General features: G+C 45.7%; 1 protein-coding gene across 1 annotated transcript; it reads left to right on the forward strand.

Annotated features, from left to right (window-relative positions):
* Positions 1-214: 214 nt before the first annotated feature.
* Positions 215-9,837, forward strand: ERP29 (endoplasmic reticulum protein 29). Its single transcript, XM_061602804.1, has 3 exons — positions 215-538; positions 6,725-6,863; positions 8,447-9,837. Exons 1-3 carry the CDS (start codon positions 395-397, stop codon positions 8,950-8,952), a joined length of 789 nt encoding a protein of 262 aa, XP_061458788.1. The 5' UTR covers positions 215-394; the 3' UTR covers positions 8,953-9,837.
* The last annotated feature ends 420 nt before the right edge of the window (positions 9,838-10,257 follow it).

Below are 10,257 nucleotides of genomic sequence, written 5' to 3' on the forward strand. Positions count from 1 at the left end.
CTTCTGAATTTTCCCCCTACGCTACTGGACATAGGGTTGGGCTGTTTGTTTCTAGTCCAGCAGTTGAAAGAAGCAAAGATCTGCGTTGCAAACTTGGCCTGCTCCAAGCATGACACCAGGGAGGAGGAAGGATTCAAAAGCAAGTTCCGGGGCTGAACCCGAGAGGGGGTGGACAAGGAAAAGCCATGCCTACTCCGCAACTCTCCACCCCTGAAAAAACACCACGGGCGCGCGCACACCCACGCATTGTGACATTAGGCGGTCCTTTGAAGTGCCTTGGGGAGGGTGAAGCCAGCTGGTGCAGTGGAGCGGCTGGTCACGTGGCCATCCCCAGCAAAGCCCCACCCTCCCTGTAGAATCTTCCACGGCTCTCCCGGCCCCCCCCCCGCAAGAAATGCACATGATCGCCATGGCTATGGGGAGCCCCACGCGGAGCGCCCTCCTTTTCCTCTGCCTGCTTTTCTGCTGGGCTCTGGAGAGCAGCTGCGCTTTGCACACCAAGGGCGCCTTGCCTTTGGACACCATCACCTTTTACAAGGTAACAATTTCCTTCTTTTGTGGGGGCTTGTTTTTAAAGGGGTGTGTGTGCAAGAGGCCAAATGTGCATGCATTTTTTTTGCATTGAGGGAGGGGGGCATTCTCTGCATCTCCCCCCCTCCTCCTTTTGGGGCATTCCCCAAATTTGACACACTCTTTCAGACATTATGGAAGAACGTATTTATCTCTTAAAAGGATCTGGAGGGTTTGCCCTTTAAAAAACAACTGGTCGCCCGGTTCTGCCTGCCCGCTTTGCTTTGTTAACGTTTCTTAACGAAGAGGTAACCCTTCTCGTTCGAAAGCAGATTGCCAGTACGATCGGGTCCCCACGGATAAGGCTCGGGGTCGTGCCCGCGCAACGCACGCCCTCCTCTCCTGGTTATGTGGCATTGGGCATACTTCTGTCTCAATTGAGGGGAGGGCGCGGGCGCGTTGGCATGAAGCTAGAAAAAAGGGGAGGGGCTGCCCAGACAAAGGCGACCCCAGGCACATCCTAGGCACATCCACCCCACTGGGCGCAGAGGGGCTCCCTCCCAGCGAGTGACCATGCCTAGGGTTCCACGGCAGGAATTGGCAATGAGTATTGGCAATGGGTTCTGTGTAGGTGTGAGGCAGGCGTCGCATTTTTGGGACACAAACCCCCTATCCTGAATCATAGTAGCCTTGCTGCCTTCAGTTATATTATCTGCTCTTACCAGATCGAACACTTTGACAGCAAGATATTGCAATCTTGCTGCAGCTGATGGCGTTTATAAAGGGGGCATTTGATCCCCTCTCTGTTAAGATGGTGATGATTGCATTTTCGTATTTGTTTGCAGTAAGTAGGATGAAATATCTCTTCTGGGTTTTGCTGCGGGGAAATCTGATGGATGAGAGGCTGAGCCTGCTTACTCGGAAGTAAACACTGGTTTCAGTGGCACTTGCTCCCGTGTAAGCACGCACACTATTGCAGGCAGACGCAAGGGGTGTCATTCTCTCCCCGCCCCCTTCTTTCTCGGTCCTTAGTTTCGCTGTTGCCATCTGCAAGTTAATTGCAAAAATGATCTCGCTCTGCCCACCATCCTAGTGTGGAAACCCGATTGGGAGGGAGGAGGCAAGGGAGGGGTTTTCAGACAGCCGCCAACCACGGGTGTCCAAGTGGATGCTGAGGGCGGTGCTTCACTTTCTGGGCTAGGAGGGCAGGATTTGTGTGGGGCACCTGCACCAGCCCATCTTTTCAGTGTCAGGGAGCAAAATAATCTTAATTTCTTTTCTTTTTTTAATGGGAGTGTTCCTGAGCGTATGCAGAATTCTTTTCAATCCCAGAATGGGTGGCTGGAAAGCTGTTTCCAGGCTAATTTGAGACCCAGACCTTATTAAAAAAAAAATAGAAGCCCCACTGGATTAGATCAAAGGACGGTCTACTTTAGCATCCTGGGTGAATTCAACTTAAGTCCATTTCAGAGTAAACCCATTGAAATTAATGAATCTCAGTATCCTGGAAGCAATAAAACCGTCCTCCGGTGTTGATTTGGAGATCCAGTGAAGGCCAGCGCATGCCATGCCAAATCCTGGCCATTGTGCAGATTCGGTCCTCCACTCAGGGTTCGAATGAATATGCTCAACAGCAAGCCAGTGGGAAAGCGAGTGTTAGGTCCAAACCCAACACGCAAGCCGCCCTGTCTCCCCAACTCGCTTATTACACCCGGGAAGAGTGCGGAGCTGAGTGCAAATGAACCCACTATCAGAGATCACACAACACGAAACAAAACCTTTGCAAAGGGGACCCAATACTTACAAGCCGAAGCAGGCGAGCATGGGAACATCGTTTATTGGTGTTCAAGGGTTTATATAGGTTTACCCCGAAGTTTACAATATCGGGTTCACGTCATAAAATAACAAAAGAAGCAATTGCTAACTGCCATAGCTTTGGGGCATATGTAAGGAGGTAAAGGGGTACAGGGGGAAGGACAAAGTGGAAACATCAAGACTATCTCTTAGACTCTATGTCTGCATATTTCGCATGTCCTTGAGATAAGCACTATGCAGGAGCAGACAAAGGCAACTATTCAGGGGAGGCCCAGTTGCAACCGGGCGCCCCCTAAACCAGATACAGACATGGCATTATTCTTGCTTACATATCAAAAGGAGTAATACAAGTCAAGGATATGAAGGGCATTGGAACAGCATTTGACATTTCTATGTAAGGCACATTAGTAACAATAAGCAAGGCCATAAGCATAAATGTGATACAGAAATGCATAGTAGGGAAGTTTCCAGCTTAAACCGGCTTTTATTATGCGAGCCACTGGAATGCAGGTAAGGGTCAGGTCACCAGGAAATAAACCGACATTTTATATCAAAAGTCAAATAAAGGCCACTCTGGTTCAATTTCCCATAAAGCCCAAGCTGGTTTAGGTTGGACAAGTGAACTATAGTTTCTGCAAACACTGGGGGTTCCAATTTAAACACAACACGAGTTAAAGCTTAACCAGTAAACCCACAGACTCGGGCATGTAACTGGAACAAATCACTTTGTGTATTCTTGTATGAAGTTTAATGCTATTTTGAAAGTTTATAGAACTAGAATAATAACCCAGTAGTGGGTGCCTTCCTCCAAAAGGCAGACACACGTAATGTGCCCTAAATTATTTTGCTAAAATGAAGGAATTTGTTGGTGGCCAGGAATAGACTTTTGTAGGAAAGGACTGAACAGCCTTTGAAGCTGAGATCTTTCCCAGTTTGCATCTGTATTGGAATCATGTTTAGATGGGAGGAAAGGTGGGATATAAATGTAATAAATAAATAAATGTTAAATTCTGATCCTGAAAACAAATTCCTCAGCTCAGGATTCTTTCATTCTAAATTAAATGGCTTTTGCACCAGGCTCTCCTTAACAGATCTCAGGATTCTAGTTAAAAATAAAGGAGATCCTGCAAGCCTGAAGTCTGCCCATCCCTGCTGGATCATATATGTTAGAGATGACATATATATACGCCAGTCAGAAAAAAATTAAGGCACCTGCTGTACTTGACTGGAATTTCAACCAGCTTGAAGGGCTTACACCCAGGAAATAAACAAAAAAACAAGAGTACCATTCTAGCTGTATTTGCAGTCAGTTTGCACTCAGTGATAGTCTTCCAAATGTTATTAACCAACCCTTAACACATAGCATTTTTACAGCAGTTTTGATGATTAAGAGCAGTTTGCACTTATTATCTTGGTAATTAAAAATTAGGCAGTGCTGCCTTTGAGGCGTGAGAACTGCAGAGGTTGCACCCTAAGCAAAAACTCCAGGCAAGTCCCGTCCTGAGTTGAGTCATCTTGGCTTGATATCCTTCAGTTTTGTATGCTGCAGCAACTCCCTCTAGAGCGGAGTGCAACTAGAGACACCCCTTTTTTTAAAAAAAGAGGACTATCCACAGAGAATAGCCTTGGTTACCCCATCCATAAAATGCGTTCAGTAACAACCAACTCTGCAGAGCCGGGTGATAATTCACATCAGGATTGCACTTTAGAAGTGCTTTGTAAGCCCTAATTTTAATTGAGATTCTGGGCAAATAAAGGGAAAGGGCCAGCGCTCATGCTAAAGATCATTGCCTCTTCAGTTATAAAAGGGTTTCAGGTAGGCACCAGTGGGTGAGGCCCTGGAGAACTGATGCTAGTCAGTGTGTAGACCGGTGTTCTTCAACTTTGGGTCCCCAGATGTATGTTTGTTTGTTGTTGTTGTTGTTGTTACTTATTTGTTGGTCACTTTTCACACCAAGGTGACCCAGAGTGACTTACATTAACCAGTTTAAAACAACAGAATCACTAAAACATAAAAACACCTCTGACAATTAAAACCCAATTAAAATAAACACCATCAATACAAATAAATACAAATGTATTTATACAGGTACACAGGTCCCACTGCACTAGAAGAGGCAATCAATTGCCAAGGCCCCTCGCATTGGGGCAAAAGGTCTGGGAAAAAAGGTCTTTGCCTAGCCCCTAAAGATGGCCCAAGGCAGTGCCTCTCCGGGGAGAGCATTTCACAGCCAGAGGGGGGGACACCACTGAAAAGGCCCTTTCTGTGTTGCCACCCTCTGAACCACCTGTGCAGGGGGCATACAAAGAAGGCCTTCCGATGATGATTGCAGGGTCCAGATTGGTTCATATGGGGAGAGGCGGTCCTTGAGGTGTTGGGGTCCTGAGCCGCATAAGGCTTTACAGGCTGGCCAGCACTTTTAACTGAGCCCACAAGTTCCATCATCCCCACACAGCTTCACCAGTGATCAGGGATGATGGGAGTTGTAGCCCACCACCATCTGGGGACCCAAGTAGACAGCACTGTGCCAAATGGACTAATGGTCCAACTCAACACATCTGTTACAGGAAAGGCCCCACATCTCAATGGCAGAATATGTGCTTTGCATGCAGAAGATCCCAGATTCAGGTCTATCTCCAGCTGGAAAAGGGTTTAAGGTAGCAGGGAAAGGACTCTCCCTGCCTGAGATTTCAGAAAACTGCCAGCATTTTGCAGAAATGGGCTGAGGTTCAGTATAAGGCAGTGTTGCGTATTCCTATGGAGAGCAGGTACCTTGGGCTGAATCCCACACAGCCTGTCCTTATTCTTAAAAGTCCCCTTTGTGCAGCACTTGATTGCTAAAGTACAGCTTCCTTGCACATGGGAAGGTAGGAAGCTGCCTTCTACAGAGTCAGACCATTGATCTGTCTAACTCAGTATTGACCGCACTGACTGGCAGCAGCTGTCCAGGGTTTCAGCCCTTCCTAGAGGTGCTCAGGATTGAACCTGGGATCTCCTGGGTGCAAAGCTAAGCTGTGGTCCTTTCCAGCATACCAGTTAGAGGCCACTGACTAGGCAACGTGGATCCCTTCACTAAGTTGGCAGCACCTAAGCAAGCACTAAAAGTGCAGGGAAGAAGCTGAGTTTTGGCTAAGCTGGAGAGGTGCTGGGGGAAACCTCTGATTGGAACAGAAGCCCCCTGCCTATGCAGCATTGCAGCAGAGGTGGAGAATCTGTGACCCTCCATCATCCCCAACCATTGGAGATGCTGGCTAGGACTGACGGGAGTTAGAGTTCGACAATCCAGGTTTACCTGTATCTGCATTACCGTATCTTGTTTGTTTGTTTAAATATTTATAAGCCGCACTTGTCATAAAGGTCCATCAAAGTGGCTTACAACGTACAAAGACATTAAAAATTAAAAACCAAATCAAAGCATCGTGAAAAAGAATAAGGAAAGCATCAGCAAATACTGCGTTGGTTGGAAGAAGAAAAATAATGTTAAAAGGCCTGTCTAAAAAGTTTGGTTTTCAAGAGATGCCTGAAAGAAAGGAGGGGTGGTTCCTGCCAAACCTCTAGTGGTAGAGAGTTCCACAGGGCAGGGCCTGCCACACTAAAGGCTCGGTCCCTGGTGGAGGACAGCCGAACCTCAGGGGCATGAGGAACCACCAAGAGGGCCCCATCAGAAGATTTGTGATCGAAATGGAACATAGGGAGTCAGGTGGTCCTTCAGGTATTTTGAGCTCAAGTTGTTTAGGGTTTTGTGAATTATCGCAAGGACCTTGAACCTGGCCTGGTAGCAAATTGGCAGCCAGTGCACCTCTTCCAGCAGCCAGTAACATGCTGCCAATAATCTGCTCCTGTGAGCATTCTGACTGCTGCATTCTGCACTAGTTGCACAGATACAAGGGCAGCCCCACGTAAAGCACACTACAGTAATCAAGTCTTGAGGTCACCAATGCCTCTGTCAGTTCCCTGCCAGGGCTGTGTATACACTGTCAGCTTCGTTAGATGGCCCCTTTGAGTTCTGGTACTATGAGAGAAGGAAAATAAACTTCTGACTACTTTCTCCATCCCCTCGACACACACATCATTCCATCAGGTGTTGTATCCAGGCATGTTTTATTATTTATTTATTCATTATTTGATGTATATCCCATCCTTCCTCCCGACAGGAGCCCAGGGCAGCATAGTGAAAGCATTCCCTTGAGGATAGCCAAGGGTCCAGCTTTCCTCCCTCTTCTGGCCTGGACAAAAGCCTGTCTCAGGAGGCCTGAGCTGGTGCAGATTTAAAAAAACATACAGCACCCACAACAGGCAGAAAAATCATGAAGTGCTCTGCCAAGACCATCAGCAATTTTCAAGTGGTCTGGGGGGGGGAATATGGGAACTTCAGATTTCGTTGTGCTCTTCTTTCAGGTGATCCCAAAGCACAAGTTTGTCCTGGTGAAATTTGACACCCAGTACCCTTATGGAGAGAAGCAGGATGAGTTCAAAAAGGTGGCTGAAAGCTCAGAATCTAGCGATGATTTGTTGGTGGCCGAAGTGGGGATCTCAGGTGAGATGCTGTGGCAGACTTGCACGCCGATCTCTGGAGGATAGGCACCATTTCCAGGCTATCTTTCCAGACATGGGGTCTAGAAACTTACATTTTACTCCTCCTACATTCTCTTTTTAATGAAAGCAATTATTCTTATGCTGAATTCTCTTCTGTACTACATTTTACTCCTACTTTTCCTCTTTAATGAAGGCAAGTATTCTTATGCTGAATTATCTTCTTTGGCATTTGCACAGAATTACAAGAAGTTCTGTCTGTTAACACTGTTCAACAGTAGAGAAAAGGCCCAATTTCATTTCTTTCATTTCTTTAAAGCCACATTTTTATGGGGGGCTGCAGCCATTCAAGACTTCCAAAATTATTTTTAAAAGTACCCCTGATAAATCAGGTGCTGTTTTCAAAGCAGAAATACACACATGCATACAACTGGCGCCTGCCATTCTCCTGGCCCAGATTAGAGAGCAGGACAAGGGCAAAGAGGTGAGATGCAGGAACAGAGTTTTCGAGTTCTCTTTGCACAGCAGAACCATCACTGGTCCTTTCTTATTCTTCTTGGAGGAGTTTGGAGGAGCTTGGCAAGGAAAAAGGACAGTTAGCCCACACCACCACCAAGGCATGACACCATAGCAAGCATTTCCAAAGATAATGAAAGATGACATTGAGATCTATTGTTGTTATTTATTTATTTATTTATTATTTTATTTATACCCCGCCCTTCCTTCCAGCAGGAGCCCAGGGTGGCAAACAGAAACACTAAAAAACACTTTAAAACATCATAAAAAGAACTTAAAATACATTAAAACAAAACAACATTAAAAACATTTTAAAAAACTCTTTAAAAACATCTTTTAAAAAAGGGTTAAAAATATTAAAAGACATATTAAAAGCAATTCTAACACAGACACAGACTGGGATAGGTCTCAACTTAAAAGGCTTATTATTATTATTATTATTATTATTATTATTATTATTATTATTATTATTATTATATCCGACCTTGCCTGCAAGGAGTTCAAGATGCAATACATGGTGCTCTCCACCTCCTGCTCCCTTTTATCCTCACAACAACCCTGTGAGGTAAGTTAGGCTGAGAGATGGTGACTGGCCTAAGGTCACCCAGCAAGCTTCATGGCTGAGTAGGGATTTGATCTCTGGCCTCCCAGGTCCTCTGATAGTCTCCAATCAGCAGGAAAGGACAAAGAGGCATGTTAGAAGACTCTTCTCAGTGGCTAACATACTCCCCTTTAATGCTGATTGGCTCTTAGGATGCTGGAGACATAGGGACCCCATTGAGACCCTGCTGCTAAAATAGTAAGGGGTCTAAGACTTTCTGAGATCCTGGACGACTACACCCCTGCATATGGAAGTTGGAAGGATAAAACACCCGCTGTTCATGACTCAGTGGTCTGAAGATCTCACTGTCATTTCTACATTTGAACATATAGCTTATAGTCATCAGTCATTTGGATATCTATTTGGACATATGGACTACCTATATTAATATATATGTTGCTGTTTTTTAAAGAACTATAAAAAAAATCCTGTACCCTATTCTTATTTTGTTACCGGTCTTCTAATTACAGATTATGGCGACAAGCTGAACATTGAACTGGGGGAGAAATACAAGCTGAATAAAGAGGCCTACCCTGTTTTCTACCTGTTCCAAGATGGCGACCTGGAGAACCCTTTGCCTTACAGCGGACAGGTCAAAGCGAGCGCCCTGCAGCGCTGGCTGAAAAACCGAGGGATCTACATGGGTATGCCGGGGTGCCTAAAGGAGTTCGACACCTTGGCCGGCAAATTTGTGAGCACCACCCAAGAGACGGAGCGCAGGGCTCTTCTGGAAGAAGGGCAGGCACGCCTGGCCAGGGCAAAGGAGATGGAACAGAAATCGTCAGAGCAGTACATCAAGATCATGAGCAAAATCCTCACCCAGGGAGATCAGTTTGCCGCCAGCGAAATCTCCCGGATCAGCAAGCTCATTGAGGAGAACAAGATGAGCGAGGGGAAGAAAGAGGAGCTCCAAAAGCGGCTAAACATCCTAGCTTCCTTCCAGAAAAAGACAAAGGACGAGAAGGAAGAACTTTGACATGCCAAGGAGAAAATGGTGCTGTAAGCTGTGAAACTGAAGTGGGTCAGGTCCCAGTCTGGTGCTCCTTCACGCAAGCAAAAATGCCCCACTCTCTTTTAAAAGAATCCCTCTCATAGAAAGGCTTTCCTCCCACACAACTTTTTTTTGTTTAATTCGCAAACAGGATCCCTTTTTGAGGGACTGTGCAGAACACTGCCGTTAAGAACAGTCTCGAGGCTGTCGTCAGTCCCAATACTGTTGAAGGCTTTGCAGGCGGAAGATCAGTTAATCCTTTGTTTAAAAAGGCAAAATTCCTTCTTCTTTTCTTTTCACCTCTTCAAAGAATAAAGTCTATATTTGCAGGTGTTGTCCTTACCAGGCGTGGTCCCAAGATGGCCGCCTTCAGGACTTGGCGCAGCTTCTTCTGAACTAGTGGGGTTTCCAAAATGGCTTCCCTTGGAACATTGGGCAACTTGTTGCCATAGGCTGAATTCTCAACGTCCAATTCATCCTGGCCCACCCGTCATGGGATGCGGCCTTCCAGCTGTCCCAGGCAACAAAAACAGAAGGTTCGTTGAGTCATTGGTGATCAGCTTGGCAAGTCATAGCTCAAAACGGCCGCCTTTGGAACGTCACTCAGTGTTCTTGACAGGCAACGGCAGGTGGGCGGCCTGTGTTTGTGTGGTCTGTGCTGAGGAATTCAACCATCTGAGCAAAAGGGTGGTGGAGTTGTTTTTGTGGTGTGTGTGTTTTTAGGAGCACAGGTGTGGTCACAGCAAAATATGTGTTTCAGAGGGTGAGACAAAAGTGTTCTCCGTCTCTTAACTCACCAGTATTTGCAAAAATGGTTTTGGGGGAAAATTATGATGGTACTTAATTTGCTAATAAAGGTTAATGGGAAAAGATACACAATAAGACTCTCATTTTTTTCCCTGCCCCTTTTCTTGTGTTTTGTTAACAAAAGTGTTGTCCTCTCTGCCGAGCTATAGAAAAATAAAGTCTTGCTCAGGGTCCCTGCAAAAGTTGTGGAAATTGATGGTTTTAATATATGTGGAAACTGATCATTTTTACATATCCATTTTCCTCTTTGTGATTTTTTTTTAATCAACTTTGTAGCATTTAGGGCAAAACTACATATTATGTGGGAATTCTGATATTAGAGCACTCCCAAGTTCTTTTTAAATGGGGAGGCAATTTGGATTGGGTCCACGGTACAGGAGGGCAGAGGGTGAGATCCTCCCCCATTGTACAGCCCTGACCCAATTTAAGCATGGATCTGGTCGCCTCATCTCAAAAAAGATATTATAGAGTTGGAAAAGGTTC

The sequence above is a fragment of the Rhineura floridana genome, chromosome 19 (assembly GCF_030035675.1).
Source record: "Rhineura floridana isolate rRhiFlo1 chromosome 19, rRhiFlo1.hap2, whole genome shotgun sequence".
Lineage (NCBI taxonomy): Eukaryota > Metazoa > Chordata > Lepidosauria > Squamata > Rhineuridae > Rhineura > Rhineura floridana.